Source organism: Aethalodelphis obliquidens, unplaced genomic scaffold, assembly GCF_003676395.1.
Source record: "Aethalodelphis obliquidens isolate GAN/ISIS:26980383/991018 unplaced genomic scaffold, ASM367639v1 scaffold33, whole genome shotgun sequence".
NCBI classification, from domain to species: Eukaryota; Metazoa; Chordata; class Mammalia; order Artiodactyla; family Delphinidae; genus Aethalodelphis; species Aethalodelphis obliquidens.
The window spans coordinates 6,525,138-6,549,175 of record NW_020837977.1 but is presented as its reverse complement, the minus strand read 5'-3'; the positions used below and the strand labels follow the sequence as shown (position 1 = coordinate 6,549,175).

The window sequence follows — 24,038 nt, the reverse complement described above, 5'->3', positions numbered from 1 at the left end:
TGAAACTTACTTACTAGTGCTTAATCTTTACTAGTATTTAACCAACCATAAAACCTGATAACATGTTAAACACAATGAACTGAAAGCAGCAAATTAAAAGTAATTACATATGTCAACGACATCTCAATAAAAAAATAGTTAAAAAAGGAAAGTAACTACTATTGAAGGTAGGAAAAAAAGAGAAGACAGAAACTCTAAAAACAATTAGAAGAACTATAAAATAGTCTGCAGAGCAATACTTTTGGTAGAAAAAAAGGAACATTTTCACACTGGACAGCAGACAAGGGAAGTTCTTGGGGATGTGTTTCTTTCCAACATATTAAAAAATTGGTGTTTTGGATGATAACTCTTATGTTTAAGAGTGTTATAATCGCCTTCTTCAAGCCATGATGGAATAACTGATGCCAGACCAACCCTCCCTCCAAAAATATCCACAAAAGGCGAACACGAAAATGGCTATTTGAAGGCACTGGGAAAAAACCAAGTCAGCTAAGTGTATTTCTCCCCCAAGGTATTTGCCAACTACTAAACGTGCACGCACCAAGCAAGACTCAGAAAAATCCAGCAGAAAGTAACTCCTAACAAAGAATAAAGCTACAGAGAGAATTGGGAAGTCTCACAATGACAGGGAGACGAAAATATGAATTTGGGGCCCACCAGAGAAGAAAGCCCTTAGAAATAGTTGATGTCCTAGGAATGAGGACAAACTGGAAATAGATCAGCTTCAGTGACACAGAATGATCCAGAGCTTCTACTAATTCATCCAGAGCCTCTGCATGCTTTTACACAAAACATTCAGTGTTCAACCTGACCTTAGGGGCACTGGCTTCTGCCTGGCTTTGCTGGAGCCCAGTCGGCCTCCCTGTGGCCTCAGTAACCGCCTTATGTGCCAACAACACAGGCTTACATCGTGTGAAAGCCCCAAGTGGCCTTCTATATTGTTAGCACAGTATTTAGTGTATAAAGGCAGAATTCTTACAATAATTTTTTTTTTAAGTATGAGGATACATGCAGTGCTGGCTTTTTAAATTTTAAAAAATTGGTATAATGTTGCTTATTTAAAAATAATGTTTGGATGCACTGGCAAATTATTTTTGTTTGCAGAGTGTTTTGTTTACAAATTGTCAGTCTTGTTTGTTTTACTTTTAGTGTGATACTTTTAGTGTGACTTTTTAAATGTCTCGGAAATTAAAGTTTTACAAAAAGTGATTTCATAAAAAAATATATATATATATATCAGGTGTACCAGAAAACAAGACAAAATGACTGAAAACTAAGAGAAAAAAAAATATCAGAAATAGATCCTCAGGTGATCCAGATCTGGAGTTGTCACACAGGGATATTAAAAGAACAATGATTAATAAAAATAAATGAAAAGATAGATAATTTCATCCAAGGACTCAAAAATCTTTAATCCCAGGACAGGATAATACAGTAACTAAAAATATAAATTTAATAAAAGTTTAATAGCAGATTAGGCCCAACAGAAGAGATGAGTGAACTAGAAAAAAACGCTCAGATTGAAACTCAGAAAAAAAAGGATGGAAAATGCAGAAAGCACGAAAAGATATAAAAGGACAGGGTAAAAGGGTTTAACACGTGTACTGGAATCCCCGAAGGACAGAAGAAAAAGAATGGGGCAGAAGCAATATCTGAAGAAATAATGGTGAAGAATTTTCCAAAAACGGCAAAAGAAACCAAGCCAAGATTCAGGAAGCTCTACACAACACCGAGCAGGATAAACGCAAAGAAAACCAAACCCAGGCACATCACAGTATAACTGTCAAAAAAACAAAGATAATTTTGTCAGACTGGATGTAAAAATTAAAATCCAATTACATGCTGCTTACAAGAGACACAACTTATATTTAAGGACAAAGAAAGGTTTAAAGTAGAAAAACACAGGAAAAGATAGAGCATGCTAACACTTTACCACAAGATAGTCGGTGAACTGGAGTAAATTCAGACAAGCTAGAGATGAAGATGGACATGTGACAATAAAAAAGGACAAATCCCACAGGGATTTATATAACAACCCTGAATTTTGATATACCTATAACTTATCTTCACAATATTTAAAGCAAAAACTTACAAGCTACAAGAAGAAATGGGTCAATACCTTTTGCAGTAACTGACTGAACAAGCAGAACTCCTTCCACCAAGTCAGTAAAGATACAAACCTGGACATCACAAATGGACCTGACACCTACCTACAGAACAGAATACCCAACAAACACACAATACACATCCTTCTGAAGTCCAGATGGAACATTCATCAATATTGAACACAGGATGAGACATAATGAAAGTATCAACAAACTTCAAAGAACTGAAATCATTCGGAGTATGTTCTTTAACCACAGTGGAATTAAGCTAGAAATCAGTAAGAAAAAACCCCCCAAAACCTAGAAAATGCCCAAAAATACAGTATTTGTAAACTACACAATTTACTTATAAATAATCCATGGGTCAAAGAAGAAACCACAACTGAAATTATAAAATATTTGAAACTGAATGATAATGAAAGAGATATATCAAAACCTGTGAAATAAGGGTAAAGCACTGCTGAAAGGGAAGTTTGACCTTAACTGCAAGTAATTCATGAGAAGCGATGAAAAATCAATGATTTATTTCCACAAGGTAAACCACAAATAACAAAACAGCAAATTAAACCCAAAGAAAGGGAAGTAAGAACAGAAATCAATGACACATCTGAGACAATCAGCAAAAGAAGACAAATGTTGGTTCTTGGCTGATGGAAGAAGAAAAGAGAAAGGCATAAACTACTTACACAGGAAATGAAAGATGGGAATCACTGCTGTTCTACAGGCATTAATAAGTGGATATTATGAATCATGTTACATCAATACATTTTGCAAATTTAAATGAAATGGATAAATCCTTGAAAAACACAATTTACCAAAAGAGAAACAATAAGAAATAGAAAATCTGAATAATCCTATTATCTATTAAAGAATGTGAACATGTAGTTAAAAAGAAAAATCTTCCCATAAAGAAGAGTCTAGGTTGGACAGCTTCAGTGGTGAATCCTTCCAAACATTTAAATATTACAAGAAGGACAAAACTGCCCAATACTTTTTATAAAGCCAGCATAACTCGTATCAAAACCTGACAAGGATATTACCCCAGAAAAGGGCTAACTATAGCCCAATCTTTTACATAAACACAGATGCAAAAAATCCTATTTTTACAAAATATTGAAAAAACCCATCCAGCAAAAGTGATATATTGTCATCATCAACTTGGGTTTATGCCAGGAATGCAAGACTGGATTTACATTTGAAAATCAATACATTACCAAAAAATATGTATCAATATTCTTTATGAATACAGGTGTAAAGATCCTCAACCAAATACTAGCAAGCCAAATCAAGCAGCATCTAAGAGGATTATATACGTGACCAAGTGAGATTTATCCCAGGACTGCACTGTGGGCTTAACATTAAAAAATCAGTTAATGTAATCCATCATATCCACAGAGTAAAGGACACAAACCATTTGATGATCTCAATCGTTGCACAAAAAGCACGTGACAAAATCTAACATCCTTTCATGATAAAAATTGCAAACAAAGTAGGAATAGGAGGAAACTTTCTCAATCTGAAACAGTCCATTTAGGAAAAACTCACAGGTAACATCGTACTTAATGGTGAAAGGCTAGATGTTTTCCTGCTAAGATCAGGAATAATATGAGGATATCCGTTCTAATTCTATTCAAAATTGTTCTGGAGGTTCTAGCCAGGATAATTTGGCAAGAAAATGAAACAAAAGGCACCCAGACTGGAGAGGAAAAAGTAAAACTATCTCTAGTTGTAAATGACATGATCCTGTATACTGAAAATGCAAAGGAATCCACAAAAGTACTAGAGTTAAATAGTAAAGTAAAATTTAAAAACCCTAATAAGCACGACAATGTTGTGGGATACAAGATCATTATGCAAAAAGCAACTGTGTTTCTACACACTGGCAATGAACAATCCAGAAATGAAATTAAGAAGACAATTCTATTTACAACAGCATTGAAAAGAATAAAATATTTAGGAATAAATTTAATGAAGAAGTGCAAGACTTACACACTGATAACTATAAAGTTTAATTGAAAGAAATTAAAGAAGACCCTAAAAGATGGAAGGACGTCTATGTTCATACTCCCCAAAGCAATCTACAGATTCAAGATAATCCATATCAAAGGCCAGCTGGCTTTTCTGCAGGAATTGACAAGCTGATCCTAAAATTCGTATGGAAATGTAAGGCACCCAGAATAACCAAAACGTGAAAAAAATAAAAATGGTAGACTCACATTTCCTGATTTCAAAACTTACTACAAAGTTATAGTAATCAAGACAAGGGCATAAGAACAGACATAGAGATGAAGAGACTAGAATAGAGAGTCCAGAAATATTAAATTCTTACTTTTATGATCAACTGATTTTCAACAAGAGTATCAAGACAATTCAATAAAGATTAGTCTTTCCAACAAATGGTGCAGGGACAACTGGATATCAACACGCAAAACAATGAGTGTACAATGGTGCACTTTGGAAAACAGTTTAGCAGTTCCCACCAGATGTTAAATATACAGCTATCATATGACCCAGCAATTCCACTTCTAGTTATATATCCCAAACAGCAAAAAACAGGCGTGCAAACAAAAACTTGCACGTGAATGTTAACAGCATCATTCACGGTAGCCAAAAAAGCGGAAACAACCCAACTGTCAGTCAACTTACGGATAAACAAAACATAGTATATACATACGCTAGTATATTATTTGGCCATAAAGAGGAATGAAGTATCGGTACATGCTACGACATGTATGAATCTTAAAAATATGCTATGTGAAAGAAACAGCTGCAAAAGATCACATACTGTATGATTCCACTGATAGGAAATATCCAGAAAAGGCTAATCTACAGAGAGAGAAAACAGGTAAGAGGCTGGCAGGGGAACGGAGGGAATGGAAAATGACTGCTAATGGTGAATATACTTAAGAACCACTGAAACGTGCACTTTAAAGGGTGAACTTATGGTGTGTGAATTATATTCCAATAAAGCAGTTATTAAAAAATATTACTGAGAGAAATTAAAGATAATGTAGATAAGTGGGAGGTACATATCATGTTCATGGGTTGATATACTCAATTCTCCCTCAGCTGATCTACAGATTCAATGTAATATCAATCTAATACCCCAGTGAAGCTATTTGTGTATGTGAAAACTGACCAAGATGCAGTAAAATTTATATGACATGCAAAGGGTCAAGAGTTGCTAATACAAGCCTGAATAAGGATAGGACTGGAGAACATAAACTACCAGCTATAAAGACTTATAAGGAGCAAACCACAGTTGATATATATTTTAAAATGGAACTCCTTGTGTTACAGTTCCAACTATGAACACTCGAAGTTGAAAAAAATTACTCCACTGTCAATGCATTTTCAATCAAAAGCCAGAAGGAGAAAAGAGGTGAGATGCAGACTCAAAGATGAAGGATCAAACAATCAGAAGTTATTAAAAAAAAAAGGTGTTCCACTTGGGACTAAAGGGCAGATGGGAAGGGGCTGAAAAAAGGTTTTTTTTAAAAAATATGAGTAAGATGCTTGAAAGTACAATCACTCTCGAGGTTAGTTATTCACTAAAACTGCCCATGTCCACATTGGTCTATAGTGGCTCAAAGTCATCAAGTCTGGAAAACTTGTCAGAGAGAACTCAGCGGACAGCTTTTGAGGAGAATAACTGACCAACAAACTGTAGGATGGGGGAAATGATTTTGTTTCTAATTTTGCTAATAAGTAGAATAAACTTTCCTTTATAAGATTTTAAGTCTTAACAAGATTATAAATAAAACCCCAAAACATTAAAAAAAAAAAAAAGTTTCCTACTTCAAGGTTTTCATTGCTTACTGAATACAAACCTGTTCCTTTTCTAGAAGACCTGCCTTTAGTCACTGTTGGTTTCTTCTTCACAGTTGGTGCCTGAAAAGTAGAATGTTCTCTCCACCTCCGTAGCTGAAAATTAATGAACTTCCACATCATGAATGCTTGGGTAATGCAAATAGATGCCAGAACAGCAATTCTGAGAATATAAAGGAATAAACAGAGAATCAGAGCGCACCCCAACAATGCCATTGAATAAAGTAGTCCATCCTGCTTTGACAGGATTAACTTAGTGCTAAATTCCCACTAAGTTGACAAGATTATGTTAATGAATAATTATCCTGCTAATGATTAATCCCAGAAGTTAAATAAACGCTTTAGTACTTCAGTTTGGACATGAAATCGTTAACAGGTATGAAATCAAATCGAATGAATATTTACCCTAACCCCTGTATTTATCCCTTTATTTTTAGATGATTCATATTGTAAACTGATAATACATACTATATAGTAGTGCAAAGTGAGAAAAATTTTAAATCAACTCTACCTAACAGCCAACACGTTGAAGTTTCCAGTACTGAAATCCAGCTTCTGATTCTCTGCTCTTGCAAGGCCAAAGCCAACAGTGAGTACCGAAAGAATTAAAGTCAGAAGTCTTCCCAACACAAACAGAACTGCCCACAGAGAAAATCTGAGAAAAATGTCACAAGTCAGATTCGCAGAATTGCAAACATAAGAAAAGATCCTAGTAGTAATCAGATTCCTGTTGAGCATTTCTTATTGTTCTGCAAAAAGGATTCTGAAATAGAATGTTAGGGAAATGCTTCATATTATATCACATTCTTGAAGATATATAACATATCAGCATTATTTCAGGTTCTAGAAGTCCAGTAAAGAAATGTTCGATATTTTTTGTTTAGCTGATCTTTTTTTGTGTGTGTGTAACAACTATTAATGATTCTCGGAACTACTGGTATATAGAACAATTTTGGAAAATGCTGGATAAAACAAAAGCCGTGTACTCAATTCTCATGAGAGTCCCAGTTTTACTTTTTTTTTTTTTGTTAAAGGCCTCACACTCTTTACAAGTCATATCACTTCAATTCTGTTCCAGTTCAATTTTCCCATCAAAGTATTTTAATATCTTTAAGGCTCTATAATCTATTATTTCAATTTCTTCTGAAAGTTCATTCTTCCTCATTCTTCCTTCTCCAAAAGAAAAACGTGCACTTAAACAAGATAGGAGAAGTTATATCAGAAAAGTAAACCCTCAACCCTCAAAATTACAAGTTCCAATACAGTATCTCTCTAGCTAAGAACGATTCTATTTTAGAGAACAAAATACCAACATCAACAGCTAAACAGGGTCATTTTATTTAAAGCTGCTACTAACAGGTTATAAAAAACAATATAATCGCCAATAGCATGGTCCTTGGCAACATAGGCACTGACTTTAATTACACAAGAAATAGAACGGCTCAACAACTTACCCTTTCTGATACTTTTCATCACTAAAATAAAACAGGCGGGAAATGTGGAAAAGAAACTCAACAAAATAGTGCAGCACCAAAAGAACAAGTCCTAGATGATTCAAGCTGTTAAAAAAACACATTTAAAATGAAAAGATTAATTATGAATTAAGACAGATTAGCATACGATCTGCCCAGTCCATATACACACTCAAGAAAAATCCCAACTCACTTCAAAAGATAAGCTCCAGCAATGTGAAAGAGGTAAAGACCAATGTAGACGAGCTGACGAGGAATATCTTCCTGTAAACAGAAAATTGCACAGTAGATTAAAACATGGGGAAGCAGTTCTGTTCTTAGGAGCAGTGTGGCAGAGTGAAAATGCACTGTCACAGAGGAAGACTTGAAGGCCACTCTGCCCCGCACCCTTCCTGAATGCTCACCCCAATTAGCCGCAGTTCTTTAACCTCTCCTGGCTTCAGCTACTCATCTAAATGTGAGTAACAGCTGGGTTTGCCTGAATCAGATGAACTCCAAATCCCTTTCAGTACTGAGTGGTTCTTTTCATAATAAACATTTATTAAATGACACAATATTAATAACCATAATGTCCTTGTACTATTAAAATTGCTATGTTTATACCAGTAGAGGTGCTTTTGTTTACCTAAATAGTATTCACATTTTTTAGCTCATGCTTTTAGTCCCTTTCATTTCATTGTCAGTCAAGTCATTAAAATCGAAGGTTAAAATTTATCTTCTCACTTAGGATACCATCTATTTGTATATTCTTTCTCCTCTTAATAACCTGTAAGCCAGGTATCCAGATTTTACTTTTGCTTCTCTTTTTTTCTTCCATAATCCCTAGTGACCTGGTTATCTTCGAAACAGTGGTTTTCAAAGACGTAAGTCAAGTGAATCATGAAATCGATGTAGGGGGTCACCCTAACATGTTCTGAAATATGAAATAGAATAAAAAATGCTGGAGTGTATAGCTCATTGCATTGTTTCATGAAAATTTTAATCCAGATTTTACACACACACACACACACACACACACACACAGAATTATGATATAAACTCTAGTTTTTCATCTTGGGTTGCAGTAAAAAATGTTTGCAAGATATGAACAGTGATAGGCCCAATAAACACTTGTTAATTTATGAAATGCCTCTACCTCTCATTTCTGCTCTCTCTTTTTTTGGCAGTTTACCACATATATTGATATATATATGTCTCTATTAGCCTGTCAAATATATATTACAAGGCTCTATTAGCCTGGTTAGTACTTTTCATGTACTGCAGCTCTAATTAAAATGACTAAAATGGTGGTTGATGTTGGCAGACTGAGCTGCATTCATCTGGAACCTCACTAGACTCATCTCTGGCATATAATAGAGTTGAGCACAGGTCTCTATTGGTCTTCTCTTTGCCACCTACATTTCAAGTAGGGAGTTACTTGACCAAATCTTCTGAGAAAGAGTAGAGTTTACAAGTATAGTTTTGAAACTAAAAACTCTTTTCTAGTAAGAATGCTACAAAGATCAAGTGTTAGAAAGGTAGAACATACAACAGTTGACTAGAACTATACAGAGTCCTACACTTTGGGTCTCTCAGGGAAAACTCCCAAGACATAATACCAAGTTTACAGTGGAGTTTCCAACTGGAGAGAGAAGTATCTCTGAAAGTAGGCTGTCTGAAGATTCTCTCCACATAATTTTCAAACTTCCGATGAACTAATTCTCCTTACCAAAGGAGAGGGGGAGAAAGGTGTCGAGACAACATGGTGAAGTTCAACCACAAGAAAGCCTCTTCGTTCTCTTATAGTCATTTCAGACCAGCTCAGCTGTAGGGTTATAACTGCAATATGATATGCTATGTGGTGTGTATATCACTGGCACTGCACAAAATGATTTTAGGTAGTATACAAGAAAACAAACTTTCATTATAATTTTAAATAAAACATTGTAAGTTGCAGCAAGGTGGCATATAAGTGACTACGTATGGGAAATACTGCCATATTCCTTCCTTCAGATGTGTTAAACAATGCTCCAAATTTCTGAGGGGAAAACAACACTGGGGGGACCCCCAATACTTATAATAAAAGCTTTTTTGTTTTTTAATTGCTGATTGAACACTGAACTCATTTTACTACATAACAGCTTGTGTAAATCGATGTAAAAAACTAATTTGCTGGAATAACTGCTGGAAAAACCAGAGCAGTGTAACTGCTTGGGAGGATTAAAAAAAAAGATTTTTTTTAAGAAGAAACACAAATAAGTTTTAAAAATACGCCATTTAGCAGAGAACATAAGATGCCTATCTTTTCTCCTCTCTGACAAAAAACACTATTATGAATTACAAACACACTACATTTCAAAAAGCCATTCCATTTCTTTTATATTTCTTGTCCTTAAATCTCAACCTAATTGAGGCAAGGTTGTGCTTGCCATTAGGTAAAGAAAAATCCAGAGCTTCTTCCCTAAATTCAGGTTCAACTTTGCATTTCAGCCCTGCCTTTCTGATAGCAGACCAGATGAGTCAATACTGGAAAGTAAACTACCATCACAGCTTCCATCTTCACAACCATCAAATGCCTAGCAAGGGCTTTTACAATAGTCTCTTCAACTTTCAAAAGGACGGAGTATTAAGAATCCTTTTTCTAAGTAACAGCAACGTCCGCCTTATACAAACTGACCAGTGTCTCTACAGCAATGTTTGCATACTCAAAGCCTAACCAGAGACAGCGTGTCAAAATAAACGAGTGACAGGGAAGAGCCCACAAGAAGTGGTGGACAACGTGAGCTAAAGGCATTCCCACAGTAACAATACAAAGGTAATGTGCATGATGTAGCGTGACTTTTAAAATGACAAATTTCATCTAGATTTCACTTAGAAAATGGCTGCTTTCAGCAGTCCTGTTCTAGGCCAGACTCCTCTGACATTCTTCAATCCTCATGGGGTTACAGCCCCTCTGGGGCTTACATGTCTATGGCCAACAAAAAAGACCTTGCCCAGCAGCAGGGTCTCTGGGGCCTACACGTTTCCCTGGGGCTCAGGGAGAACAGAGAAGGGTGGGTGAAATGTTGGCACATATCAGTTCACTGGCCACGTTACATTTCAATTAGGGAGTCAGTAAGTCATCCACGGGCAGTTCATCACTGTTCTAGAATCTAGAGTCTAGATGAATATAAACATGGCTGAGAAAAGGCGATTTTGGTTTTTCAAGACATTTTCACACATCATTCTATGATTTTGTTACCAGGAGCCAGAAATGAGGTTTTGTGTATTTGTTTGTTTAAAGATTAGCAAACTTTTTTTATACTTGGATGAAAAAGATATATAATGAAACTGAATTATTAGAAAAGCATTGCCAAGTTCGTATCTATCTTTAATGCTAACATTCAAGTAGTTTATATAAGGATGATGTCATAGAGTGATGACTTAAAATTCTGATAGCTTCATTTTTCATGGAAAATCTAATAAACGTAGTACACTTAAATCAAAACAAATTCTAAAATTATAAATAACTTCAGGTGACATTTTCAGCTGTTATTCCAACATGTTTTTATTAAAAAGGTCAGCCATATACTTTAGTAAACTTCTGTTTTTTAAAGAAAATGCTTTTCTTAACTACACTGTACTGAAAAATTAAATTTAAACTGAATATCGCATATATGCCCAAATATAAGGCAAAGATTTGCCCCTAAACAACAGATGGAGCTGTCTCATGTGTAAATTTTTTCAAAGCTCTCATACTACAGGGATCTGTATCAATTACTTTATTCTGAACAACAAATAAATGTTTGGGTAAGATACACAGCCTGAGAAACCTCAATCAATGTCACTTCTAAATGCTTAGAGAGGTCTAGTGGAGGAATAAGTAAGACAGAGGTAATGATGTACTCTGGAAAAACGGACTTAGATGAGTCAAAGAGCAGCTCGAGTGATGAAGGACGGATGTTAACCACAAAGTTGAAGGGTGGACATAACCCTCATGAAGTAGGAGAAAGCATTTTTCTAATTTATTATACTTTATATGATATACAATTATATGTATGGATAATTAAACCAAATAAACTGATATTAGAAATAAAACATTTGGCTATTTCATCCACACTTCCCTGAAACTTCATATATTCAAGTTGGCTAAAAAATTACATTTTGAATCCTCTTATGGGCAAAAAGAGAGGACTATTTGTATTGAAACATACATATTACATGTGGTTATAATATCCTTCTTAAAAGAAACTGAGTTATTTGTGCCTAACACACATCTTGAACTGCTACTGTGTTCCTTTCTTCATTTCTCTGTAGGATCGGTTCAAAACAATCACTGTACTAGTTTTTTCCAGTAAAGAGTTCTTCCAAAACCAATTTTTATAGAGTAAATTTTAAGAAACTGTTTAACACATATGCAGCTGTTACTTTCAAATTATGTTAATTACTTGCAACAGTTACTTTCGACTGTCATATGTAGGTGTTAAAAATAGTTTCAGTTAAATTCTAAGTTATGCAAATTATTCCATAAAAATTAAGATTGCATTTCTGGAGAAATGCCATCTGGCAGGAATTGATAAGAAAAGAGCTTTGAGAATGAAAATGAACAATTACTTTGAAATGTCCCTCTCTACTTACATGGTCAACGAACAAGATATAGACATATGAATTAATAATGAAACCCAGAGGTATTATGTCCACAGGTATAAAAAGTACACGAAGAAAGCTTTAAATATTGGAACCATGGTACTAAGACATCAAGGAACTATGAAAGTCTCAGCAGTGCTTTGCAGAACCTTCTGTAATGATGGACATGTTCTCTATCTCTGATCCAAGATGGCAGACCGTGAAGCCACGTGTGGTGAATGGGCACTTGTAATCGGGCTAGTGTGACCAAGAAAGTGAATTTTGTTTTTGCTTAGTTAATTTAAATGTGGCTTGTGGGTACTAATTTGGACAGTGCAGCTATGGGACACGTATGGTTCACAGTAGGTGCTTACTGAATATGGAAGCGTTATTGGAAACTGTGAGCCTAAGAATTTTACCTTAAGACAGTTCTAAGTCAAAGGTTTTATGCACCTTCATCCTAATCCTTACAATCAACTAGAAAAACATTGTACTTTACACGGCCTAATTTAGAAACACGGTGGTGTTTTCTAATTGTGGCAGACAACAACGTCAATGATGACAGACACACAGGACACGAAAAGTCACAGACACAACACAATAATAAATCAAGTGCCTATACTCATGAATTAACTATTCAGAGTATGTATAGAAATAAGTGTTTGTGGCTTTTGAGAAGGCAGAGGAAAGATGGTTGCTGGATGGACTGGTTGCTCTGCTATTTTGGAAAGCTTCTCAAAGTAAGGGGATTTTAACAACAGTGTTTTAAACATGGAAAAACGTGAAATACATACAACAGACAGACAGTATAACGAATTCCCAGGTACCTATCGCCCAACTTTCTGGTTGTTAACTCATGATCAGACTTCTTTTATCCACAGCCCCACCCACGTATCAGTTCATATATAGGAATATTTAAACAATCTCTCCCCGCAAAAAAGAGAACAAAAGTGCTTGCTTAATTTATCAGAGGGAAACGGTATTCCAGAAAAAAGAACTGGTGTGTTGGGATTATAAAATTAGAGAATGTCAGTGTGAATGAGGCATAAGGAGAGAGTGGAAGAAAAAGGGACCAGGGGAGGGGGCACAGACAGGAGAAACCCTTAGAGCACAGGTGAGCAGCTTTATTTTAGTTTAAAGCAGCAGGGAGCTAGTAGAGTTTTTAGAGGAGAAAGAGTTAAATAAAGGAAATAAAGTTTACTTTGTGACATCACAGAAGCCTGACTTCAGAAGTACTGAGGGTAAAACTACACAGGAGGCTACTGTAGTGCTCCAGTGGTTTACTCATTGTTCAAACAAAACAAACAAACATCTTTCCCACCTATTTCACCAGGAAAAAATTCAAGGTGAATATTTAACTATGGTTTACTTTTCTTAATTTCTCAAAAATTCCCAAAGAATTTTTCTTTGGGACTTACACACAGTACAATTTAGTTGTACAATAATCTAATTAATCCTTTTGGTCTCGCTTGTGAAACTGCTAAGAATATCAGTAACACAAAACTAACATTACATTGCAAAATTTGTTTAAATTATTTTAAATTACCACTAACATAATTTTAAAATGAGAAACTAACATGTCAAATGTAAAATCCCCCTCTAAGTTAAAATGACTGAAGGTTTCTTCAATAAATACTTAAGGATACTTAGTCTCTGTGGAAAGGAGAGAGGTGAGAGAATAGTGGGGGGAGAGTTGAGGTGAGAGGGAGGTTAGAGACATGAGGAAATAATTTTAAAAAGACTTCCAAAAAAGGCAAAAAAAGGCAAAAGACAATTTTTAAAATTATAAAACCCCTGCTTACTTTTTTGGTTTTCTGGAAGTAGAGTTCAGGAAAAGCATGAAACCAGTATGCCAACTGTGATATGTAGAAAAACTTCATTTGAAATCTGTACCAACACAAGAAAGTAAAAAATACCTTTTAAAGCATACCATTTTTAAAGAATAAAGTACAAACAAACACTGGAAATCAGGATGTACTAAGTAGCTACCTTTGTGTTATCACTTCAGGTCCCCTCACGATACTCCATGTACCGTACTCTCCAACAGCCACTTCCCCCGGCCCCCCCGGCCCCCCAGCATCAGTCAGCTCCTCTGGATTAAACAGCAGAAGCAGAGACATGATCTGCAGAACACTGTGAACATGCAAGCGAGCTGCGAGGAAACAGAGGCCCTTGTCTATTAGTTACTTAATGCTGAAGAGTATGCCTGTCAGCTACTGAAGACATACGGACCACGACTCTAAGGGAATCAAATCACAGATCGGTAAGGTTTCGTCAAAAGGGAAGTGGGAAGGGCAAACAAGATGGATAGAAAAGTGAAGGTGCATAGATTAACCAGCACCTGAAACCAGGATAATCCCAATTTCAAACAATCCCTGGATTTTTTCTTAGGGAAATACGGTAACTCTACCAGGTTGAGACACTGAGAGCCCCCAATAAATGGAGGCAAACCAGGATTCCAGAGGAGAATAAGGCACTGACGGACTCCCCAGGAGACATATCATATTCAGTCTAGAGTCCAGTCTCCTCCTCACATCATACCCCTCCAGATCTTCTGCTTTCTCTCTGCTCTCCCTCCCCTCTCCTCCAGAGGTCTAAAGCAGAAAACACAAAGCCAATCTGAATAATTCCAGGGGGGTGGGGAGGGGGGGAAGATACAGTCCCACATAAATATGATGTTTATATCTCCAGTTTACAAAAGTGCATTGAATTAACAATTTTTAAAAGTCAGAGTGGCTCAGCAGAGTATGGTAATATTGCAGGGTCATGTTATTCCCTTCATACTTTTTCACCAGTCCTCATATCACAACACATTTATTGACTACTTTCTACCTGATAAGCACCTACAGCCTGGCACAGCAAAGGATATAAAAAGAGACAGTTCTTCTTGATGTCAAGGTACATATAGCCTTGGTGGGCATGGGCACAATTCAAGACTTACATAAATGAGACAATTACAGGACAGCCAAGACAATGTATAGATAAACATAAAATATTGCATACCAAAATGACAAATTCAGGAAAGCAGAAGCCAATATAGGCTAAAGGAGCAAGGAAAATATGGAATAGATGTACTAGAGCTGGGCTTGAAGAATGAATAACTTAGCTGGCTGACTTTGCAACCCCTGAGCTTCTTACAGCACTGTACAGAAACCCTGGGGGCCATAAAAATAAAAAAGAAACAGTCCGTACCCTCAAGCTTATAGTGTAAGAGAGTAAGAAATGGAAGGAGTGAAAAGAGACTGGAGCAAAGAAAAGGAGCAAAAGAATGTAGAAGATGGAGCAGTGACGAGAAGGGTTAGGAAAAAGAAAGGGAAGACAGAGGACTAAATTAGGATTACTGTTAAAAATCAGTTTTCTCAAGGTAACAAACATGCTGAAAAGATTATATACATGAAAAAAAGCACACAGGAATTTTTTGTCCTTATGGCAGTGAGACTGCCAAAGACATACCTATTGTACGAATTTCCCTAAGGTCCTAAAGAGAATAACAAGAACAAATCCTGCTTAAAAGTGACATGACGATGGTCCTTCACTAAGAAAAACCTGCTGAAAATGACTTACGTCATCAGGTTATGGGGATAAGCTCTCCACAAGATAGTTGGGTCTGAGATATAGTTTTCCTAAGAGAGAAGATACAAAAATTAGCTTAATGAGCGTGGAAACGTCTTAGAAAATAAGACAGTATTTTCATTCCTTGCACATTTACATCTCTCCACCTCAAGTTCCATTGAAGTCCAACCTTTTAGATGTTTTAGTTATTTTCCATTCAGTCGAACTGCTTACTTTAGTGAAATGAAAATCAATAGGAGTGACTTGAAGTCAAATAAGACATAATTCCTGGCTTTCGAAATTCCTTCAATCCAGTAGAGTAAAAAAGACACGTATGCAAACAAACATAACACAACCAAAAAACAGTGATGGCGCATAACAGTTACAACAGCCACTGGAGGGATGAATGTTGTCCTGGGTAACCAAGCAAAGGGCTCAGAAAGAGGTGGCACCTGACAGGAGACAGAAGATCAAGGTGTTGCCAAGTTTTACAGGGTTATGTCCACATAATTACCACGTCTTCTTCTTAGATAACCAGATCTATTTAGTGAGAATTACTGCATATGTATATTAAAAAAAATCCTGAAGCAACTTATCCTTAATATTTTCCCACGGAAGTTTAACACCTTCACGTTTTTTAAAAAATGTGTAAGATAGAACTTTTGTACATCAACAATAAAAATTTTTTTTAATGTATAAGAAAGATTTTAAGCTGAACTTTAATGTATCTGTAAAGTATCATTAAAGCAGCAGTTTACAAAGGAACAAGCACTGGACCGAAAGGCTGAGTTTTAGTCTATGTCGAACCATAAATGTCATATACCCTGGAAAATCCACTTTACCTATTTATTCATCTCTAAAATAGCAATTAAAAAAAAATACTGTGTCCTGACAAACTCAAAAATATGTAAACTCTGGGGTTCATATAAACTTAAAGGACTGATATTACTAATATTAGATACTCTCTTCCCCCTCATTAGTTAGAATGGTACACTTAAAGGTTTAGATAACCTTAATAAAAAGTTAATCAATATTTTAATTTGCTCAGAAAATAAAGCAGCAGTTTACAAAGGAACAAGCACTGGACTGTTTTTAAAGAACGAAATGACTGGAAACACTACAACTCATGTAACCCAGTGAAAGTATCACTGATAACTTACCCTTTTTGCTAATACAGAGATACCTGCAAATGACTACAAGATATGAAGACAACACTCAGATCGACTAAAAATGAGTAAGGCTTTCTGAAACATTAAACATAGTTGGCAATTTTTGCTGTATAAAAACTAACTAAAAGAGAAGCTTACTGATGAAACTTGATTTATACTAGTTCAAGAGCAGAACTCCTAATCTTAGATAAGAACAACAAGAGACAAGGAATTTTTCTAAGGTTCAGGGTTTGCTTATGAGCATTAAAAATAGGACATCAATTTCTGTTCTGGGTATATAATTAAATACTTTTGAGAGATAAGAATTTCAGCACAGTACATACTTACAGATATGAGAATGAATGTGCCCCAAACACAAGAAAATAGGTAGAATGCACTCAGCTGACCAGATTCATTAAACTTGCTGTGTTTCGTTTTGGAAAAGTGCATTCGCCTGTTAATTTTCTAAAAATAAAAACAATCGTTAATAATTAAGATTATAAAATATATTTAATATGACTATCATAGTATGGAGAGCTAGTATTTTACAAAGTATAGATTTCTAAGATTGCATACTTACATCCAACACATATTCTTGAATTATGGCATGAATAATTATCGCCACTAGCATGTAGAAGAAAACTGTAGCCAAATCTTTGATACCATAGTAATAAAGGAACGCTGATTCAGTAGCTTGTTCTTCTGAAGGTCAAAAAGGACAGGACACACATACACAAAAATATACATAAGATTATAAAAACAGCACTTAAGTACAACATAGTTATGGAAACAAACAAGAGAAGACTAACCTAATAAATAAGTTTACAGAAACATCATGGTAATTTGCTTTTGGACACCTTCAGTCTTAGGAACAATGAAAACTGAGGAGACTATCTAGAAGTCTAAAGCTTCAGAAATTATTTACAAAGACTTGACACATGTTAGTTACAGCCATTAAAGACCAGAGAACAGGGAAGGGGAGGCCACATTAAGATCCTTGGGGACTGTAAAATTGGTATTACCCCAGGGATAGGGGTTAGATTATACTTAGGTTGTATTAAAGTTATACTTAGCACATTTGCCTGTCTTTTCAAAGAACTTTTGAAACTTTCTGCTTTCTAGCTCTACTTTCAAACTAGACACCACATTTATGATTCTGCTGGAAAAGCTGACTTAACTTTGATTTGATTTAGTTTTGAATTCTAAGCAGGAGAGAGAGGCAACTGCTACAATTGTTTTCAATCTTTAAAATTGCTAAGATTTTTTCAGAACAAGACTTAATCAAATACTTGTGAATTGATAAAAGAGCTTTGTTTTTTTCTGGCATACTCAAATTTCAAAACAACTTTGTGGTTCTGAGTACTGTGATATCTAAGTTACTACATCAAATATTTACAAAATGATATAACTGAACAAAAACCCAACTCCATGTTGTATAATTGATCTTACATTCTAAATAGAGAGACTCCTGGCTCGCGGCAAGTTTACCACCTGAGTATGGTAATATTTTGTTAAATGAATACCCCACTCCTCACCCATGCTAGTTAATTTTTTTCTTTTTTGCGGTACGCGGGCCTCTCACTGTTGTGGCCTCTCCCGCTGCGGAGCACAGGCTCCGGACGCGCAGGCTCAGCGGCCATGGCTCACGGGCCCAGCCGCTCCGCGGCACGTGGGATCTTCCCGGACCGGGGCACGAACCCGTGTCCCTTGAATCGGCAGGCGGACTCTCAACCACTGTGCCACCAGGGAAGCCCCATGCTAGTTAATTATATTACTGTATTCAACTACAATCAACTTCCAATAACAACTTGATTTTCACATAGCATCATTCAGAAAAACTTTTCGAAATAAAACCTGAAAGTGTAGTTTGGATGTTATTACCAGATACTTATTGACATTCTCTCTAATCAAATAACTGATAGGACGGTAGAGCACAACCAAAAAGTGAAAAATAAAATGGGCTTAAGAGGGTTGTTATTACGGGTCCAAAATAGAACCCATACAAGTCAGAAAAACAGAACCTGAACATTGGGCCTTTAGAAACCTTGACTGAACAAAGACACTTCAGACAAATGTAAAATATCTATTCTTAGGATTTTCTTATGAAAAGATCAAAGGGAAGAGAAGGCAAAAAAAAAAAAGTTCTTCATTGGAATTTTAAGCCCATTTACAAAAATACACAATAAACATTAAACACATAAAAACTGATTTTCATACAATATATATTGCGAAGTCAACCAAAAACATCAGATTTTGCATTACAAAATCATCAAAATAATATTCAGTCTAATCACGAATGAGACCTGTGAAAATAACGAAGAACCTAGTATTCATGGAGATTTCCAAGTCTGTCCCACTGAACTCTTCTACTAACCAGAAAATTCCAAAAGAAAACTACCTACCTGTTGCAGGGAGGGTAACATTGTACTGAAGAGTAACAAAAATTATAGAAGCTTTTGCTGTTATCTAGAAAGAAAAAAAAAGATCAAGTCAATTTGTGACCCTCTCCCAAGTAGCAAATCGGGGGGAAAAACATTCCAAGTTCTGTCCCCACATCTAAGAACCAAGGGCACCCTAGTTCCAGCTGCACCCTGACAGGCACGACTGGGCTTCCCGATCACCAAGGGGTTGATCTTGAAAGAACATAATTCGCCAGTGTAGTCTGAAGTTTAGATGGGATTGTGTAATTCACTCCTAACTTTAAGATTTCAAAAGAGATACTGCAGTTCCAGTAAACAGTGTTTTGACAAATAATGTTTCTCTACTCTAGACCTGTACAATGAACACAAAATTTCCATCAAGAAAAATTTTAAATGTAAATTAATGAAAGAAAAGGAAGCACAGTTACCATGACAAAACGTAGATCAAAGGTAGGATCTGTGGTGTGTGTTAATCTCCCACACACCTGGCATGGTTACATGGTCGATAAATATTTAACTGACCTGACTACTAGTAAAAGCAAAGTGGTCAGAACAGAAAAATGGAACGCTTACTCAATATTTATAGGCACCAGGCACTGTGCTAGACAAGAAAGGATAACAAAGGAATGGTATAATCCTGATGACTAGCAACTTAGTCCAGTCTGGAGGACAGGTAAACAGATTGCTATAATACCACAGAATCAATGCCAATGTGAACTGAGGATAAACAACCAAAGCATTTTTTTGTTTTTGTTTTCCTCCTGGGGTGAGGAATGAGGCATGCTCTGGAAAGGCTTCGCAGGGGATGTGGTGCAGAAGCCGTCTCCTGTTGGAAAAGAAAAGTTCCCTAGGCTCACGCAGTGGGACCAAGAGGGCAGCACAGGTAGGAGAAACAGAAGCACAAAGGTCAAGGAGCGGTAAACAGGAGGTCAGGCTCGGGCACTCATCAGGAAGGGGTAGAAAGGCCTAGAAAAGTTACCAAGTGCTAGAAAGGACCTAGTTTGCTGAGCTTAGTAGTTTAGATTTTATTTTAGCCCGACCAGACAGTTTTGGGGAGGGGGAAGTTATTCGTGCTTTTCAGAAAGATCGCTGACTGGGGTGCAGTGCTGGCCTCTCAAGCCCCCTCGGGGCCGCGCTCCACCCCGCAGTCAGTATCCCCTCCCGGTCATGTTAACGCTGCTCCCCACACCCATCCTCCCTCCACCCGCGCCCCAAAGTACCTTCACCGATTCCCATTCTCTCCAGGATAAGAACAAACTCTGCGGTCTGACCCCTGCTTCTCCAGCCCTTGTCCGGCCGCTTCTGCCCCATCCCTTGCCTCCTGCACTCCTCCCCCCATAGCTCCATGCACCCGCAGTGTTATCTAAAACACTGCTGGAAAACTTCTCCACTTCAGATCTCAGGTCAACTACACCCTTTCAAGGAAGCCTTCCCCGTCTCTTAGGGCAGGTCATTTCCTTTGTTAGATTACCTCAGAGACCTGTGTTCCTTTCTTACAAAACGTATACTTTTGGCGTGATTGTGTTAATCACTGCTGTCTCACCCATTAGACAGCCAGTAGTCTCCATAAGAGCTGGGAGCACGTCTGTTTCTGCTCATCACTATATGCTTAGAGCCCAGCATGGCGTGTGGCACTTATTAGGCCATTGTTCAATATTACTGAACAAATATTAGATAAAATATAAACTGGAGTAAGGATGCAAGTCAAGTACGAGTTTTGCAAGAGACCCTGTGAAAAATAATAAGGTCTGAACGAAGGCAGTAGTAGTGGGTAGAGGCGGAACTTTTGAGGCAGAATAAGGCTTGGTTAGCAGGACAGAATCAAAGTATGTACTGATGCTGCAACAACTGGGTGAAAAGCAATACTATTAATAAAAACGTGGAATATACAGGAGGAACCGCAGGTCTGAGGCAAAGAAGAAATTGCACTTTATATAAACTTAGATTTCTACGAGATATGCAGGTGGCAAGACCAACAGGTAGGTAAGACCCACGCCTGGAGCTCTGCAGGGAGGCCCGGGCTTAAGGATTTGGAAGTCTCTGTTTACAGACAGTACGTGGTACATAGTCGAGGCTGTGCAAGTATATAAATCCTCTACAGAGAGTGTACGGGATTCGATGAGAAGTAGGACACCAACAGAACCACGGAGAGGGCAGAGAAAAAGGCTGGCGGCAAAAGAAGAAGAAATGATCAGAGAGGAGAGGCAGAGAGAGGAGGAAGAGAGCTAGATGCCCCCAAAGCCAAAGGGGAAACATTTCAAAAAGGGGTGGTTAATAAAGTCAAAGTTTCAATAGAGATGTGTCAGGAAAAGAGCGCAACGGACCGGACGACTTAAGAAGTCATCAGTGGTCGCAGCTTGAGTGACTCCAGTGAAGAAGTGAAAGCAAAAGCCACCTCACAGTGGAGTGCAGAGCACAAGGGGAACAAAGGGGTTCCCAGCGACAGATGCCAGGTCAAGATTTACGTCGTTTCGTGATGGGAGGCACTGAGCTGGTGCGGGGGCAGTCAGCAAAGGCACCAGGGAACAGGGAGAATTTACCATGTAAGGGCATAATGGATGGAAAGATCTGGTAGGGGTGAAATACAAGGATAGAGCTAAAGGTTGATCTTGAGCAGTTTTCCTCTTAGATCAGGCAGGCAGAAGGTAAAAATGATGAGATAGATAAGTTCAAAAAAAGGCAAGAAACTGAAGAAATTCCCTGTGGCGGGGGAAAAGCAATGTCATCTGTTAAGCATAGTTGGGGACTCAAACGATGAGTATTTTTATAGTTCCTTTAGGCAAAGGGGCTGGCCAGGGAAAAGTAAAAAGATCCCCGGGTATTACTTTTGTCTGAGGTCAGAAACCTTTGACTTGTAATATTATCTATCAGCAAGAGTGCATGACTTTCTCTGACAACACTGAGCAATCCACAAATGGGAGGCACGGAAAAGGCAGATGGCAGGCTGGACCCACGGGTGGCTATGTGCAGGCCAAGTAGGGAGAAAGACCAAGAGGGAAAGGGAGCTGAGGGCCTGGGGAGAGTGTGGACAGTAGTTAAAGTCTACAGGAAGAAAAGCAAAGCAACAAGGGGCTAGTATACTGGAGAAAAGGAAAGGGGACTAGGCCCCACAAAAGCCTGGACTAGGTGGAGAGCTGGAATACGAGCAGTAGACGTGGGGAGATGAACAACATGCAGGTTGCAGCTGAGTCCTGCTGTTCTGGAATTCAGGATCTGGAAATATGGCAGGCTTGTGAGATAAAGGCAGGGTATGGCCACCACAGTGAGTTGTTTCACTGGGTAGATACATAAAGATCACTTGCCTAGAAAAGGCAAGTACGGCTTTTCTGTATTACATTTTGGGCCATTCACACAGATACGTGAGAGCAGAACAATGACATGAATTTCCAGGGTAACACTGCTTTCATGTGATTCTTTTTAATAAAGTTGACTGATTACTAAATTTTATGTTTTAATATCTTTGTTTAGATTTCATATATAAACGCACACACACTCCACATCCCTGTTTCTAATTTAGAATATGAGGTCACCACTACCATAGCTAAAAAAAACTTTTTAAGTTTTTTTACAAATGACAAGTGAAATTCTTCAAAGATAAATTTAATATCAAATTCCCCAAGCAACAAAAATTAGATTATCCTTTACTGCTAGGCTTCCAAAGAAAATTAAAATCCGGCTTCCAGCTAGCTTGGCATGTGACAGTAAGCGGAATAAGAAGAGGAAAAATACAAACTACACACCCTAAAAATGTTTATAGAAAAATGTTTTAAAAAGAAGAAAACTTAAACCAGTAATCATGCTCTTAGCCATTTCTAGGGGTCCTAAGCCTCATACCACGGCCAGCACTGCTTTAGTTAAACTAGTATCACAGTTAACCAATAGTAAGACAAATTAGTTTGGAATAAAATATGCTACAGAAATATACAACGTACTCAAAAGTAAAAATGAGTTTATGACAATTTTGGACGTTTAAAGCACTGCTCTCCATTTATAAGAAAAATATGAGGCTTATTCAGATACATCTTAAACAGGTTACCACGACTCTAATGAGTTATTTAATTCTGCATTGTATGGAGTATCATGAATATCATAATATTTCTTTAGTGCTCACCAGCTGGGGCTTGGTATCTTTTCTTGTCATACAGAGAGGTTAACTATTTTGTACTTGTCAGAGGGAAGTGTGACTACTACATTGACTGGGTGTCTCAAAGATAAAGGCAATTTCTGAATATCAAATCCCATTTTCTCACCAGCTTATATAAAATTAAGTTCTTAAAAAAAAAAAAGGAGGAAAGAAAATGTTGGCATTAAGATAAGCCATGCTTAAAAATAAAACAAACCCCCAAGACTGTTCTACATAGTTGAAGTTGTAAAGGTCCCCCAAACCTGGCATGGCACAAATGACCTGGACTCCTGAGCCTCTGAAAAGTAAATCCTTCCCAGAAGAAAATATTCCTCGTGGAAACCCCTAACTCCTCTTCTATATCCTCACTTTCAGAAAGCTTCCCAAGTATCTTTACATCTTTCAACTGTTAAATTTTCCTAACTCCAATATTCATTCATTCATTATAGACCATGATGTGCAGTATGTGGACAGAAACTGTCTGTACTAAAAGCATGATTTCAAAATTCACAGCAATTTTTGATAACACGAACTTCCCTGGAAATTAAACTCTTCCATATCTCCCAAACAAACTATTGCTTTATCAACCTTATTAGTATATATAATCTCTTTAGATGCTAACTGTTAGAACATTTTCTCACATAAAAATGCTGTCTTTGGGCTTCCCTGGTGGCGCAGTGGTTGAGAGTCTGCCTGCCAATGCAGGGGACACAGGTTCGAGCCCTGGTCTGGGAAGATCCCACATGCCGCGGAGCAACTGGGCCCGTGAGCCACAATTACTGAGCCTGTGCGTCTGGAGCCTGTGC

At 37.2% G+C, this 24,038-nt stretch overlaps 1 protein-coding gene across 1 annotated transcript in view; it reads right to left on the bottom strand.

Annotated features, from left to right (window-relative positions):
- Positions 1-24,038, bottom strand: part of TRAM1 (translocation associated membrane protein 1) — a 29,166-nt gene that overhangs the window by 1,702 nt on the left and 3,426 nt on the right. The window contains exons 2-10 of the mRNA XM_027127925.1: positions 19,092-19,155; positions 17,270-17,391; positions 17,038-17,154; positions 15,554-15,612; positions 13,792-13,876; positions 7,599-7,669; positions 7,388-7,492; positions 6,445-6,588; positions 5,936-6,096 (exon numbers count right to left, since the gene is read on the bottom strand). Coding sequence (XP_026983726.1) covers positions 5,936-6,096; positions 6,445-6,588; positions 7,388-7,492; positions 7,599-7,669; positions 13,792-13,876; positions 15,554-15,612; positions 17,038-17,154; positions 17,270-17,391; positions 19,092-19,155 — 928 coding nt within the window. The remainder of the gene's footprint in view (positions 1-5,935; positions 6,097-6,444; positions 6,589-7,387; positions 7,493-7,598; positions 7,670-13,791; positions 13,877-15,553; positions 15,613-17,037; positions 17,155-17,269; positions 17,392-19,091; positions 19,156-24,038) is intronic.